The 16,111-nt window shown below is 46.3% G+C and overlaps 1 protein-coding gene and 1 pseudogene across 5 annotated transcripts; one reads left to right on the forward strand and one right to left on the reverse strand.

The window, feature by feature from the left end:
* The first annotated feature begins 3,024 nt into the window (after positions 1 to 3,024).
* Positions 3,025 to 13,039, forward strand: SNRNP35 (small nuclear ribonucleoprotein U11/U12 subunit 35). 5 transcript variants are annotated; one of them, XM_032243564.1, is made up of 3 exons: positions 3,025 to 3,200; positions 11,623 to 11,680; positions 12,201 to 13,039. In XM_032243564.1, exon 3 carries the CDS (start codon positions 12,204 to 12,206, stop codon positions 12,945 to 12,947), a length of 744 nt encoding a protein of 247 aa, XP_032099455.1. In that variant the 5' UTR covers positions 3,025 to 3,200; positions 11,623 to 11,680; positions 12,201 to 12,203; the 3' UTR covers positions 12,948 to 13,039. The 5 variants fall into 5 exon arrangements, with proteins under 5 accessions (XP_032099455.1, XP_032099437.1, XP_032099463.1 ...); XM_032243556.1 differs by lacking the exon at positions 3,025 to 3,200 and adding an exon at positions 9,342 to 9,368; XM_032243546.1 differs by lacking the exon at positions 11,623 to 11,680 and having other exon boundaries at positions 3,027 to 3,200.
* Positions 6,721 to 16,111, reverse strand: part of LOC116526884 — a 10,659-nt pseudogene continuing 1,268 nt past the window's right edge.

Below are 16,111 nucleotides of genomic sequence, written 5' to 3' on the forward strand. Positions count from 1 at the left end.
CGCACCATTGCACTCCAGCCTGGGTAACATGAGTGAAACTCCGTCTCAAAAAAAAAAAAAAAAAAAAAAAGAAATGAGCTCTCACTATGTTGCCTAGGCTTGCTCTACTTTCTGAAGAGGAGTTGTCTCCATAAGTTATTTGCAGTACTGCATGGGAGATTTGCCTCTTCTCCCCACTTTATTCAATCATTTATTTATATCAGTAGGGACTGGCAGATATTTACTTATTTATATTTTGAGATGGAGTTTTGCTCTTTTTGCCCAGACTGGAGTGCAGTGGTATGATCTTGGCTTATGGCAACCTCCGCCTCCCAGGTTCAAGTGATTCTCCTGCCTCAGCCTCCTGAGTAGCTGAGATTACAGGTGCCCACTACCACGCCTGGCTAATTTTTTATTTTTAGTAGAGACAGGGTTTCATTATGTTGGCCAGGCTGGTCTAGAACTCCTGACCTCACATGATCCACCCGGCTTGGCTTCCCAAAGTGCAGGGATTACAGGTGTGAGCCACTGCGCCCGGCCTATGTATGTTTTGAGACAGAATCTTGCTCTGTTGTCCAGCCTGGAGTGCAGTGGTGCAATCTCTGCTCACTGTAACCTCAGCCTCCTGGGTTCAAGTGATCCTCCCATCTCAGGCTCCCGAGGAGCTGGGACCCCAGGCGTTCATCACCACATCTGGCTAATTTTTGTATTTTTATTAGAGACCAGGTTTTGCCATGTTGCCTAGGCTGGTCTGGAACTCCTGACTTCAAGCGATCTGCCGGCCTTGGCCTCCCAAAGTGCTGGTATTATGGTCCTGAGCTACCGCACCTGGCCGAATTTTTTATTTTTTATTTGTTTGAGACAGAGTCTTGCTCCAGGCTGGAGTACAGGGGCACCATCTCGGCTTATACCATGTTGCCCACGGGGGTCTTGAACTCCAGGGCTCAAGTGATCCACCTGTCTCAGCCTCCCAAAGTGCTGGGGTTACAGGCGTGAATCACTGCACCCGGGCTTCTTGAGTATTTTTTGTCCCAGTTTTGGAGTCAGCTATTTCTCCAAAGAGCACTGGTTACTTTCATTGGAGAATTATATTAAAAAACCAAGATCTAGGTGCCAGGTTATGCTCATTGCTACCAGGGTGCACAGATATTTTAATGTATATGTAACATGAAATTTACCTTTTTGACTTTTTTTTTTTTTTTTTTTTTTTTTTTTTAGAGACAGAGAGTCTCCCTCTCTCAGGCTGGAGTAAAGTGGTATGCTCATAGCTCATTGTAGCGTCAAACTCCTGGGCTCAGGTGATCCTCTTGCCTTAGCCTCCCAAAGTGTTAGGATTACAGGTGTGAGCCATGGCATTTGGCCTCTTTTTTACTATTTTTTAATTTGTATTTTTTTGAGATGGAGTCTAGCTCTGTTGTCCAGGCTGGACTGCAGTGGTGCAATCTCAGCTTACTGCAACCTCTACCTCCTGGGTTCAAGTGATTCTCCTGCCTCAGCCTCTCGAGTAGCTGGGACTACAGGCATGTGCCACCACACCCGGCTAATTTTTTTGTTTTTTTATTAGAGATGGCCTGAATGGGATTAAAATTTTTTTAATTTGAGTCATAGTCTCACTCTGTCACCCAGGCTGGGGTGCAGGGGCCGGATCTTGGCTGACTGCAAACTCTGCCTCCTGGGTTCAAGCAATTCTTGAGCCTCAGCAGCCTCCAGAGTAGCTAGGATTAAAGGTGTGCGCCAAAATGCCTGGTTAATTTTTGTGTTTTAGTAGGGACGGGGTTTTGCCATGTTGGGTAGGCAGGTCTTGAACTCCTGGCTTCAAGTAATCTGCCTTCCTTGGCCTCCCAAATTGCTAAGATTATAGGTGTGAGACACCTTGCCTGTTTTTTTTTTTTTTTTTTTTTTTTTTTTTTTTGTGACAGACTCTCATTGTGTCGCCCAGGCTGGAGTGCAGTGGTGCAATCTCAGCTCACTGCAACCTCTCACTCCCGGGTTCAAGCAATTCTTCTGCTTCAGCCTCCCAAGTAGCTGGGACTACAGGCACCCACCATCATGCCTAGCTAATTTTTGTATTTTTAGTAGAGACAGGGTTTCACTATGCTGTTGGCCAGGCTGGTCTTGAATTCTGACCTCATGACCCACCCACCTTGGCCTCCGAAAATGCTGGGATTACAGGCGTGAGCCACTGCAGCCCGGCTGGTCCGTTTTACCTATTAAATAACATTAGGTAGATTCACACTGCTGTGAAACCATCTATACTATCTATTTCCAGAACTTCTTCGTCATCCCAAATTGAACCTCTGTATCTATTAAACAATAACTCGCCATCCTCCTAACACCCATGGCGGACCCTGGTAACCGCTATTCTACTCTCTAACTATGAATTTGACTATCATAGGTCCCTCATATAACTGGAACCATACATTGTTTGTCCTTATGCTTCTTTCACTTAGCATGTCTTCTAGGTTCATCCACGATGTTGTAGCAATTAGAATTCCATTCCTTTTTAAGGAGGAATAGTATTCCATTGCATGTACTGTACATACAACTCGTGTATGTGTGTGTGTGTTTAAAACATAGGGGTCTTGCTCTGTTGCCGAGGCTGAACTTGAACTCCTGGCTTCAAGCCTCACGACTCAGCCTCCCCAACAGCCGAAACTACAGATACTCTCCACCGTCAGTGGCTAGCTTCTATTTTCAAATATAAAAATTTAAAACATAGATGTTGCTTTTTTTTTTTTGCTCAATAATACATTTGTATTATTTATTTATTTATTTATTTAGAGACGGAGTCTCTCTCTGTCGCCAGGCTGGAATGTAGTGGCGGGATCTCGGCTCACTACAACCTCCGCCTCCAGGGTTCATGCGATTCTCCTGCCTCAGCCTCCCGAGTAGCTGGGACCACAGTCAACCACCAACACCCCCGGCTAGTTTTTTGTCTTTTTAGTAGAGACGGGGTTTCACCGTGTTCGCCAGGATGGCCTCGCTCTCCTGACCTCGTGATTCGCCATCCTCGGCTTCCCAGAGGGCTGGGATTACGGGCGTCAGCCACCGCGCCCGGCCACGTGAATAAAGTTTTAAACGAAAAGCAAACAGGAAACGAGCGTCGGCGGCGAATCTGCAGCTACCAATGTAAAGGTCGGGTCGCGGCCGGCGCGGAGAATCTGCCGTCGCCTGCAGCCGCTCGCTTGTCTCGGTGGGAAGATAGCTCCAGCTTTGCTGAGGTGAGTGGAAGCGGCTCGGAGGGAGCGGCAGCCAGGCTGGAGAGAAGGAAGAGGGGAATGCGGCCTGGACGCTGTGCCCGCGCTTGTGTGGGCCGCCATGTTGAAACCTGGCAAAGGGGATGACGTTCTGGGTTGCGTTGCGAGGAGCGGGGACGAGGGCTGGGCTGGAAGGATGGCCCCTTCCTCCCTGCGGCTCCCACAAAAAAAAAGGGGGGGGGAGCGGCCTTGAGGGTCGGCGGGCACGCTGGAGGCTGGATGGGGAGGATGGGCTTTTGCACAGAGACTTCCGTGTTTGCCTCCGAGCCCCACTGCGCATGCCTTGGAGGGCTCTGTGGGTCCCGCCTTCGGCTTTGCTTCCCTGAGGAGCGGTAAAGTCTTACTCTGAAGACCCTGGAAGGAGAGGCTTAATTTCTCCCCCCGCCGCACCGTCCCCCAGAGACAGGGACTCGCCCAGAATGGAGCAGTGGCGCGATCTTGGCTCACTGCTGCCTCGACATCCCGGGTCAAGCGATTCCCCTGTCTCAGCCTCCCAAGTACCTGGGACCATAGGCGCGACCCCAGACACAGAAAATTGATTGATTGATTGAAATGGGGTCTCACTTTGTTGCCCAGTCTGGTTTCGAATTTCCGGCCTCAAGCGATCGTCCCGCCTCGGCCTCTCAAAGTGCTGGTGTTACAGGTGTGAGCCACTGCGTGCCTGGCCAAAATTTTTCTAAATTTGTATAGTAATTTGTAATTGTAAAGTATTTTCATAGACACTATATTATCTAATCTTAACAAACACCTAGTTAAGTGACGTTTAGCTACATTTCACAGTAAGAATCCTGAAGCTCAACATTTACTGAGCTCAAATGATCCACCGGATTCGGCCTCCTAAAGTGCTGGGATTACAGGTGTGAGCCACCGCACCTGACCCCCACCATTCATTTCTGCTCTCATCTGCTGTTGATGAATAAAATGAGAGAATGAGGCTGGGCGCGGTGGTGCACACCTGTAATTTCAGCACTTTGGGAGGCTGAGTCACTTGAGGACAGGAGTTGGAGACCAGCCCGCCCATCGTGGTGAAACCTTGTCTCTACCCAAAATACAAAAATTAGCCAGGTGTGGTGGTGCACACCTGTAATCCCAGCTACTTGGGACACTGAGACAGAGAATCACTTGTACCGGGGAGGCAGAGGTTGCAGTGAGCCAAGATTGGCCATTGCACTCCAGCCTGGGTGACAGAGGGAGACTTTGTCTCAAAAAAAAAAAAAAAAAAAAAAGTGTGTATATATATGTGTGTGTGTATATATAAATCAAAGGAGATTGTTGTAGGAAATCCCAACCTAACGCTGCAGGGGAGGAACTGCACCTAGAAAGATTGAGAAACAATGAAACCAGTGGTTAGTATCTCTAGAAGCATGCAGATGAGAGAGAGAACAAAATCCATGCTTACCCCTTTATAATATCTTCCATTTTAATTTGAAGAAGTCTTAAAGCTTTGAACAGGAGGTCTGTGTACAATAATATCAGTTTTATTTGGTAGATCCTTGTGACTTTTATTTTTTTGAGATGGAGTCTCACTCTGTTGCCCAGGCTTGAGTGCTGTGGTGTGATCTTGGCTCACTGCAACCTCTGCCTCCCCGGTACAAGCGATTCTCTGTCTCAGTGTCCCAAGTAGCTGGGATTACAGGTGTGCACCACCACACCTGGCTAATTTTTGTATTTTGGGTAGAGATAGGGTTTCACCATGTTGGCCTTGAACTCCTGACTTCAAATTATCTGCTCTTCTCTGCCTCCCAAACTGCTAGGATTACAAGCATGAGCCACCGCACCTGGCCCCTTGTGACTTTTTAATGTTGAATGGGGAGGGATTCTTTTCCTTCAGTGGAGGAGGGGTGGGTCTCAGCCTCAGACACCCAGAATACTAGTTTGTGTGTTTCTTTTAACCATCCTTATCTCCAAAACCTTGGATTTTATGAAAAGCATCAGAGGAAATGATTAAGAGCTCTATCTCTGGAGTCCATACTGCCCTGGTTCTAACTCTTCCACTGGGCTACTTCTTAGCTTTAGGATTTGAGACAAAAGACTGCTGTTTTGTGTCTGACCTTTCTCATCTGAAATGGTAATAATAATATTGTTCCTAAGTATTGTTGAGAAGTGAGGGAGTTAAGAGGCTATTACAGGCTGGGTACAGTGGCTCACACCTGTAATCCCAGTGGGAGGCTGAGGAGTTCAAGACCAGCCCATGCAATATAGTGAGACCCCATCTCTACAAAACAAAAAACAACGAAAAAGACAGCTGGGTATGATGGCGCATAGGGAGTAATCCCAGGTACTCATGAGGCTGGAGTGGGAAGATTGCTTGAGCCCAGGAGGTTGAGGCTGCAGTAAGCCATGACTGTGCCACTGTACTCCAGCCTGGGCAACAGAGCAAGACTCTGTCTCAAAAAAAAAAAAAAAAAAAAAAAAAAAAAAAAAAGCTTAGTACAGTGGTTGGCACCTCCTACATGTTCAGTACAAGTTGGCTATAATTATAGTCCTTTATCCTGCCACCAGGTGATGGAGGTGGGGGAGTAAGATTAAACTCCTCCAAGAATTTTCCAGTAGAATGAGCTTGTTATAGAGAATATTAGCTCAGGGGTTCTCTATTGAAGTAATGTAGTGCCATCTCTTCTCTCTTCCTCCCTTTCCTTCTTTTCTTTCTTTCTTTCTTTTTCTTTTCTTTTCTTTCCTTTTTTTGAGACGAAGTCGCCCTGTCACCCAGGCTGGAGTGCAGTGGCATGATCTTGGCTCACTGCAACCTCCGCCTCCTGGGTTCAAGCGACTCTCCTACCTGAGCCTCCCGAGTAGCTGGGATTACAGGCATGTGCCACCACGTCTGGGTAATGTTTTGTGTCTTTAGTAGAGGCGCAGTTTCACCACGTTGTCCAGGCTGGTCTCGAACTCCGGACATCATGATCCACCCGCCTCTGCCTCCCAAAGTGCTGGGATTATAGGTGTGAGCCACCTGCCTTGGCCTTTTTTTTTTTTTTTTTTTAGATTATATTACTTGATTTTATTTTACACTAGGTGGTGGACGCAAAGCAATCCTCCTTATTGAAGCTGACAATTAGCTTCACTCAACATTTTTAATAATGCACATTAAAAAAAAGTATTCATTTTACAGATTCTTCTGCAATCCAAACATACAATAGCTTGGAGAACAATGTTTAGAAAACAAAAGGCAATGTAAAAAGACAGATTAAAGGCTGGGCGCGGTGGCTCAAGCCTGTAATCCCAGCACTGTGGGAGGCCGAGGCGGGTGGATCACGAGGTCAAGAGATCGAGACCATCCTGGTCAACATGGTGAAACCCCGTCTCTACTAAAAATACAAAAAATTAGCTGGGCATGGTGGTGCGTGCCTGTAATCCCAGCTACTCAGGAGGCTGAGGCAGGAGAATTGCCTGAACCCAGGAGGCGGAGGTTGCGGTGAGCTGAGATCGCGCCATTGCACTCCAGCCTGGGTAACAAGAGTGAAACTCCGTCTCAAAAAAAAAAAAAAGACAGATTAAAATAACTAGAACAGTACAGGTTTTATATGGCTCGGATTTTAAAGTTTTCTTACTGCATCACCAATGTCAGAAATCTGTTCCTTCAGCTGGCTCCATTGTTCTGGATTTAAAGAAATACCTTTTCTTCCTGGTTTCATTTCACCTTCTGGATCCATCCAATATTCCCTAATATCAATTAGCACTTTCCCTTTAAAATCTCAAACGCTAACATACCTCATTTTCCCAATCTGAAACATGTTATCATCTCTGCTGCTGCTGCTCTGTTTAGAAGATGACAGAGCTCTCGTTTCACCCGTCTTTTGCTTCTTTACAGTTTTTTCTGGAGCAACTTGCTTTTTCCTCTTTAACTTTTTGTCAACCTCACTGTCAGAATCACTGCCAGAAGAGCTTGAAGAGACAAGTTCCTTTGATTTAGGCATCGCTCCACTCGGCTCTGGCAGTCGCACACTTTTTTTTTTTTTTTTTTTTTTTTTTAAATAGATGACAGCGTCTCACCATGTTGCCCAGGCTTGTCTTGAACTCCTGGGCTCAAGGGATCCTCCTGTCTTGGCCTCCCAAAGTGCTGGGATTACAGGCGTGAACCACCGTGCCCAGCCTCCTCTTTTTTTTTCACATGGAGAAATTCTAGCCATGAGAGAAGACACAAATTGAGTTAGAGCCAAAGCCCAGACCAGGACTGAAATTGTCTCCCTCTCATCCTGTGCTCCTTCTGTCACTCCATCTGTTTTTCATTCTTTACTGATGGCAGAGAGGCAGCCTCTGCAAAGTTGTTTGTTGATGATGACAGAAATATTGCCCTCCTTTTAGCACGTGGTGGTAAACAGTGTAATGTCCTGCTTCTTGGTTCTCAATGAAATGATCAGGTTTGCTTGATTTGGACTAAAAAAAAATCTATGATTTTCTTTTTTGGGACAGGGTCTTGCACCCAGACTGGAGTGCAGTGGCACTATCTCAGCTCACTCCAACCTCTGTCATTCCCGGGTTCAAGTGATTCTCCTGCCTCAGCCTCCCAAGTAACTGGGATTACAGGCATCTGCCACGACGCCCAGCTAATTTTTGTATTTTTAGTAGAAACGGGGTCTCACTATGTTGGGCAGACTGGTCATGAACTCCTGACCTCATGATCTGCCCACCCCGGCCTCCCAAAGTGTTGCTATTACAGGCGTGAGCCACTGTGCCTGGTCAGTTTTGATTTTTGGTCGAAGTTGGTTCAGTTCCCCAGCATTTATCAGAAAGCATCCTAGGATCTGGAGCTACTGCTAGAGAGTGTTTACTGTGTGTTGGGCAAAGCATGATCAGAACTTAAGAAGGTTCATCGAGCTGTGGCAGAGACACAATTGCTTCATAGTGGGGGGAGCTGAAGCTGGACTTGACAGGCCCAGAATTCCCGAAAGTGGGTATGAGGGAGACAGAAAGGGAGAGGATACTCCCAGCAGAGGAAATCATACTGAGATGTTTGCACAAATGGCTGAGGCCAAAAAGAAAGAAAAATTGCACTGGGAAAGAATGGGGCTGGGGAATTAGGGGACATTCAAGGAGAGAGGAGCAAGCCTGTGTAGTTTACAAACAGGGTTTGTGCCTGTTGAAAGTATCAGGAAAAAATAAAAAAGAATAGGTTTTTTTTTTTTTGAGATGGAGTCTCACACTGTTGCCTGTGCTGGAGTGCAGTGGTGCGATCTCAGCTTGCTGCAACCTGTGCCTCCCAGGTTCACGTGATTCTCCTGCCTCAGCCCCCTGAGTAGCTGGGATTACAGGCGCCTGGCTAATTTTTTGTATTTTTAGTAGAGACAGGGTTACGCTATTTGGCCAGACTGGTCTCGAATTCCTGACCTCATGATCCACCTGCCTCGGCCTTCCAAAGTGCTGGGAAGAATATGTTTTATGATGGGACGTGGTGAGAAGCTAAGTGAGCATCAGAGTTTTTTTTTTTCCCCTTCTGACACAGAGTCTCGCTCTGTTGCAGAGGCTGGAGTGCAGTGGCATGACCTTGGCTCACTGCAACCTTTGCCTCCCAGGTTGAAGGCATTCTCCTACCTCAGTCTCCCGAGTAGCTGGGATTATAGACACATACCACCATGCCCAGCTAATTTTTTGCATTTTTAGTAGATACGGGGTTTCAATCATGTTGGTCAGGCTGGTCTTGAACTCCTGACTTCAAGTGATCCTCCTGTCTTGGCCTCCTAAATTGCTAGGATTTCAGGCATGAGTCAGCACACCTGGCCTAGGGTGAGAGGTCTTGAGTGCAGTGCCATTGACTTTGGATTTTTTTCTGTGTTTTCTTCACTGAGGGAAAAAAAAATTCACAGTTGACCAGTAAGTAACCACTCCTCCTATATAACCCAACAACTGAGGGAGAAATAAAGCAGAAAGATCCTTGAGGAGAATTGGAGTAAGAGGAAAAGAGTTGCAGATATTTCAATAAATATTACGGGAAGACGCTGTTAGGAATGAGAACTACTGTACATATTTCACAGAAACCTGTTTTTTTGCTTTTTGTTTTTGTTTTGAGACAGGATCTCACTCTGTTGCTCAGGCTGGAGTACAGTGGCATGATCAGGGCTCACTGCAGTTTCAACTTCCAAGGCTCAAAACCATATCCTCCTGTCTCAGCCCCCCAAGTAGCTGGGACTACAGGTGTGCACCACCATGCCTGACTAATATTTTTTAATTTTAGTAGAGATGAGTTCTTGATATGTTGCCCAGGCTAGTCTCCAACTCCTGAACTCCTGAACTCCTGGCCTCCTAATGTACTGGGATTTCAGGTGTGAACCACTGTGCTGGGCCAAGATTTTTTTTTCTTTTTTTTTTTTTTGAGACGGAGTCCCACTCAGTCTGTTGCCCAGGCTGGAGTGCAGTGGCATGATCTCAGCTCACTGCAACCTCTGCCTCCTGGGTTCAAGTGATTCTCCTGCCTCATCAACATCATGAGTAGCTGGGATTACAGGTGCATGTCACCGTGCCCGGCTAATGTTTGTATATTTAGCAGAAACGGGGTTTCACCATGTTGGCCAGACTGGCCTCAAACTCCTGACCTCATAATCTGCATGCCTTGGGCTACCAAAGTGCAGAGATTATAGGCATGAGCTACTGCACCTGCCAGTTGGTTTTTTTTTTTCCTTAACCTTTGGGAATTCCTCCAGGAAAGACCTGGTGGGTATTTTGTGTGTGTGTGTGTGTGTGTGTGTGTGTGTGTGTGTGTGTGTGTGTGTGTGTGTGTGTGTGTTTTGAGACAGAGCCTCGCTTTGTTGCCCAGGCTGGAATGCAGTGTGATCAGCTCACTGCAGCCTCCACCTCCTGGGTTCAAGCAGTTCTTCTGCTTCAGCCTCCCAAGTAGCTGGGACTACAGGCACACGCCACCATGTCCTACTAATTTTTGTATTTTTAGTAGAGATGGAGTTTCACCATGTTGGCCAAGTGGTCTCGAATTCCTGACCTCAGGTGATCCACCAGCCTCAGCCTCCCAAAGTGCTGGGATTACAGGCATGAGCTACCACGCCTGGCCTTCATTTTTAGTTTTTAAGATCTTTTTTTTTTTTTTTAATTGTACTTTGGGCTCTGGGGTACATGTGCACATCCTGCGTTTTAAGATCTTTTTAAATAAAAAATATTTTTTTTAGAGACAGGGTCTCCCTATGTTGCCCATACTGGTCTTGAACTCCTGGCCTCAAGCAATCCTCCTGCCTTGGCCTCCCAAAGTTGAGATTACAGGTATGAGCCACCATGCACAGCTACGGTTCTTTTTATTTATTTTTTTTGAGACAGAGCCTCATTTTGTCCCCCAGGCTGGAATCCAGTGGCATAATCTCAGCTCACTGTAACCTCTGCCACTCGGGTTCAAGCAATTTCCCTGCTTCAGCGTCCTGAGTAGCTGGGACTACAGGCGTGCACCACCACACCCAGCTAATTTTTTGCATTTTAGTAGAGATGGGGTTTCAGCATGTTGGTCAGGCTGGTCTCGATCTCCTGACCTCGTGATCTGCCTGTCTTGGCCTTTCAAAGTGCTGGGATTACAGCCATGAGCCCCTGCACCCAGCCCCAAAGTTCTTTTTTATTATTTTTTAATTGAAATGGCTGGTCTCGAACTTCTAGACTCAAGTGATCCTCCAGCCTTGGCCTCCCAAAGTGCTATAGCTATGGGCTTGAGCCATGCCTGACCTTAGCCAAGGTTTTTTTTTTTTGAGACAGAGTCTTGCTCTGTCGCTCAGGCTAGAGTGAAGTGGCGCGATCTTGGCTCACTGCACCCTCTGCCTCCTGGTTCAAGCAATTCTCTGCCTCAGACTCTTGAATATCTGGGATTACAGGCACCCACCACCACGCCTGGCTAATTTTTGTATTTTTAGTAGAGACGGGGTTTTATCAACTAGGCCAGACTGGTCTTCAACTCCTGACCTTGTGATCTACTCGCCTTGGCTTCCCAAAGTGCTGGGATTACAGGCGTGAGCCACCATGCTCAGTCAGCCAAGGTGTGTAAGTAACATATTTCAGCATTGGCTCTGTAGTTTTGTAGGTTGGTCACATAAGCATTAGCTGGGTCTGAAACGTTAGTAAGCATTTTATTATTCCAGCAAAGATTCCCACAAATTAATTATGTATCAGAAGGAATGAGAACTGCAGTGTGCTTGCTGGGCGAAAAAATTACCATTGCAGTAAATTCTTATGCTGCCAGGCATAACCGGATTATCAGCTAGGGAGCTGAGAAGAAATCCAATATTCCTTTTGAACCAAATAACCCGCTGCTGAGTCACGTAGCTTTAGCTTTGTTATCTGTTTACTGCAAAATGGTGTATCCAAATCTTCATTTTCTCTTGTAGTTTTCAAAAAGTCTGTATCTTTTAATGATGCATAGTAAAAAATTTATGAATGATGTGAGATCTAGAATTTGTTTCAGAATTATCTGGGGGCAGAATATTCTGACCACAGGTACGTGGAGGTTCTAGCTGAGCCAGGTGAGAAGTTTGTGGACGGTTATTATATGATTCTCTATGTTGGTATTTGTTTGAAATTCTTGGTAGTAGAGTTTTTAAAATGCCATTTTCCACAAGCAGTTCCTGAGCTAGTTTTCCTGTGATCATTTTCTTTTCTTTTCTTTTTTTCCTGTGATCATTTTAAAGGCTCTGAAAGGGAATTCTGAGTTTTGATCCACGCTGCCACATTGTAATGTGGTAAGTGCCCTTCCGTGGCTGAGCCAGATAATCCATGTATGGATGAAACCCAGCACGCCACCCTCTGCTTCCCAAGAGGGCATTTGCAGGAGTGGGTGAGGGCTTCTCTGGAGCACGACTGCCTGGCTTTGATGCTGTCTCCCCCACTTACTAGTGGGGAGGGCTTAGCCTCTGTGGGTGTTCCCTTCCTTTCCTATCTTCAAGAAGGGGTGATTGGTAGTATCTGTTTCATGGGGTTGTTGTAAGGGTTGAATGAGTGGCTCCGAGTAGATGCTGCATCCACACTTGCTGTTATCATTCTTAGAACATGAACGATTGGGTGCCCATCGCCAAGGAGTATGATCCACTGAAAGCGGGTAGCATCGATGGCACCGATGAAGACCCACATGACCGCGCAGTCTGGAGGGCAATGCTGGCACGATATGTCCCCAACAAAGGTGTCATAGGAGATCCCCTCCTCACTCTGTTTGTGGCCAGACTAAACTTGCAGACCAAGGAGGACAAATTAAAGGAAGTCTTTTCCCGCTATGGTGACATCCGGCGGCTTCGGCTGGTCAGGGACTTGGTCACAGGCTTTTCAAAGGGCTACGCCTTCATCGAATTCAAGGAGGAACGTGCCGTGATCAAAGCTTACCGAGATGCTGACGGCCTGGTTATTGACCAACATGAGATATTTGTGGACTATGAGCTGGAAAGGACTCTCAAAGGGTGGATCCCTCGGCGACTTGGAGGCGGTCTGGGGGGAAAAAAGGAGTCTGGGCAACTGAGATTTGGGGGACGGGACCGGCCTTTTCGAAAACCTATTAACTTGCCAGTCGTTAAAAACGACCTCTATAATAGAGAGGGAAAATGGGAAAGGCGGGAGCGATCTCGATCCCGAGAAAGACACTGGGACTCGAGGATAAGGGATCGAGACCATGACAGGGGCCGGGAAAAGAGATGGCAAGAAAGAGAACCACCCAGGGTGTGGCCCGAAAATGACTGGGAGAGAGAGAGGGACTTCAGAGACGACCGGGTCAAGGGGAGGGAGAAGAAGGATAGAGGTAAATAGAGGCCCAACAGTAGACCCCAAAAGGGAGTGGAGGGTGGTTGTCTTTCAATGCAGCATAAGTCTAATGGTTGAATAAAACTTACTGATGATCATGCGGTTTGGAATAGTTTTCTTTCCCATCTGGAACTTCGGTTCAGGCTGATGTTATAAATTGATCAGCTTCTTCACATAGTTCTAAGAATATGTTATTTAACAGGATTGATAATCAATTTTGTAGTTACTGGTATCTGTACAGAGGGTGTTCTCCTTTTTTTTTTTTTTTTTTTTAAAAAAAAAAAAAACCTCTTGTTGCCCAGGCTGGAGTGGAATGGTGTGATCTTAGCTCACCGCAACCTCTGCCTCCCTGGTTCAAGTGATTCTCCTGTCTCAGCCTCCCAAGTAGCTGGTATTACAGACGCCCACTACCACACCTGGCTAATTTTTGTATTTTTAGTAGAGACAGAGTTTCTTTGTTTTTTTTTTTTGTTTTTTTTTTTTTTTTTTAAGAGTCTTGCACTGTCACTCAGGCTGGAGTGCAGTAGCACGTTAGCTCACTGCAACCTCCACCTCCCAGTTCAAAAAATTCTGCCTCAGCCTCCTGAGTAGCTGGGACTATGGGACCCCAGGTGCACATACCACCACACCTGGCTAATTTTTTTTTTTTTTTTTTTTTTTTGAGACAAAGTCTCTGTTGGCCAGGCTGGAGTGTGGTGGCCTGATCTTGGCTCACTGCAACTTCTGCTTTCTGGGTTTAAGCAACTCTCCTGCCTCAGCCTCCTGAGTAGCTGGGTTTACAGGCACATGCTACCATGTCCGGCTAATTTTTTGTATTTTTAGTAGAGAGGGGGTTTCACCTTGTTAGCCAGGATGGTCTCAATCTCCTGACCTCGTGATCCACCCGCCTCAGCCTCCCAAAGTGCTGGGATTATGGGCGTGAGCCACTGCACCCACCAGTAGAGACAGGGTTTCACCACATTGGGTCAGGCTGATCTCCAACTCTTTTCTTTTGAGACGGAGTTTCACTCATGTTGCCCAGGCTGGAGTGCAATGGCATGATCTTGGCTCACTGCAACCTCTGCCTTCCTGGTTCAAGTGATTCTCCTGTCTTAGGCTCCCAAGTAGCTGCGATTATAGGCACCCACCACCACACCCGGCTAATTTTTGTATTTTTAGTAGAGATGGGGTTTCACCATGTTAGTCAGGCTATTCTGGAACTCCTAACCTCAAGTGATCCACCTGCCTCGGCCTCCCAAAGTGCTGGGATTACAGGTGCGAGCAACCACTTCTGGCCTGGCGTCCAACACTTGACCTCAAATGATCCACCCGCCTCAGCTTCCCAGAGTTCTGGGATTACAGGCATGAGCCACTGCGCCCAGCCAGCAGGGCATTTGTAAGGAGCTAGCAGTATTCAAATGTAATTTGGAAGTAGAGAATTTGATTTTCTCCCATCTATTTGAAATGATCATCTTGAGTATGTGGCACAAAGAGGTGATGACCTAATCTCAGTCCTCTGTGAGTCCTGGTAGGAGGAACACTAACCTGGTCAGAATAAATTGCTGAATTGAAATAAATATGGGATAGAAAAGTGAATCGAAGGAGAATGTCCAAAGCCTTAATAGCAGAAGGCAGTCTGCACCGCCAGTCAGCATTCTTGAGCAAATGCACCTCCACCCTCACTCAAAATGCCGACTGCCTTTCTTCTTTTTCTGGCTGACATTTAAAATTAAAAACCAAAGTTGCTGGGCTGTGATCTATGGCAGTCTTCCAGGTTTTTGAAAAGATAAAGTTCGACAGAAGTGGTGGTGAAATGAAAATGAAGAATAAGGAGTGGTCAGGATCAATGAAAGAATTACAGCTAGTTCTGGTGGATTGATTTTTCCTTTCTCTCCTGATTAGTCTCTGGTGTGCTCGAGAGCTGGATCTGCTGACCTTAACTTCTGAGGACTTTGAGCAAGTACCATACTGTTCAGATGATTTTCAAAAAGTGACATTTAGCATGTTGATAAATGGCTGTCTTTGAAAGTTCATATTCTTAATAAGATGTTTCATGCAAAATAAATGATTTAGCAGGGCATGGTGGCTCACGCCTGTAATCTCAATACTTAGGGAGGCTGAGGCAGGTAGATCACAAGGTCAAGAGCTCGAGACCAACCTGGCCAACATGGTGAAACCCTGTCTCTACTAAAAATACAAAACTTAGGCATGGTGGCAAGTGCCTTTAATCCTAGCTACTCTGGAGGCTGAGGCAAGACAGTCATTTGAACCCGGGAGGCGGAGGTTTCAGTGAGCCGAGATTGTGCCATTGCACTCCAGTGAGGGTGACAGAGTGACTCCATCTCAGAAAAAACAAAAAACAAAAAAAAAACCCCAAAAACAAAGCAAAACCCAAAATAAATGACTTTAATACAATCATTACTAGTTTTTTGCATAGGAGTATGAATCTCTCATGGTGTTACCTAGGAACTGGACCAACCTACTGTGCCTTAAAATTGCTGTCAGCTATTAGAACAGTTTTAGAAAAATAGGCCCTTTCCTTTGTGAATTTCCAGTATACAATTTTACTATTTCCCAGATAAACAGAAAAATCAAAACAACCCTTGCAGGAAGCCTTTTTGATTTCATTCACATTTCATTTACAAAGTGTTCCCTTATGATGGTACGAGAAGTGTGTCATGGGCTAGGGTTGGTTGGTTCTCTAGAAAACAAGACTGCCTGCATTAGGGAAGCCTTGTGAGATACCATCAGGACAAAAAGCAAAGCCACTTGCAGTGTTTGTGTAGTTGTTAGCTCTGAGAATCGGAACAAGGAGAGAACGAAAACTGTGCACAGTCAGGCTGGGCGTGATGGCTCATGGCCATAATCCCAGCACTTTGGGAGGCCATGGCAGGTGGGTCACTTGGAGCTCAGGAGTTCGAGACCAGCCTGGGCAACATGGTGAAAACCCGTCTCTACGAAAAACACAAAAATTATCCTGGTGTTCGTGGTGCGTGCCTATGGCACCACCTACTCAGGAGGCAGGCTGGAGAATTGCTTGAGCCCAGGAAGCGGAGGTTGCAGTGAGCTGAGATTGCGCAACTCTGCTCCAGCCTGGGTGACAGAGCGAGACCCTGTCTTTTTTTTTTTTTTTGAGAGGGGGTTTCACTCATATTACCCTTTACTGTTTGTGTTTTTCGTAGAGACGGGTT

This window comes from Sapajus apella, unplaced genomic scaffold (assembly GCF_009761245.1).
Source record: "Sapajus apella isolate SASKATOON/1434 unplaced genomic scaffold, GSC_monkey_1.0 scaffold2, whole genome shotgun sequence".
NCBI lineage: Eukaryota > Metazoa > Chordata > Mammalia > Primates > Cebidae > Sapajus > Sapajus apella.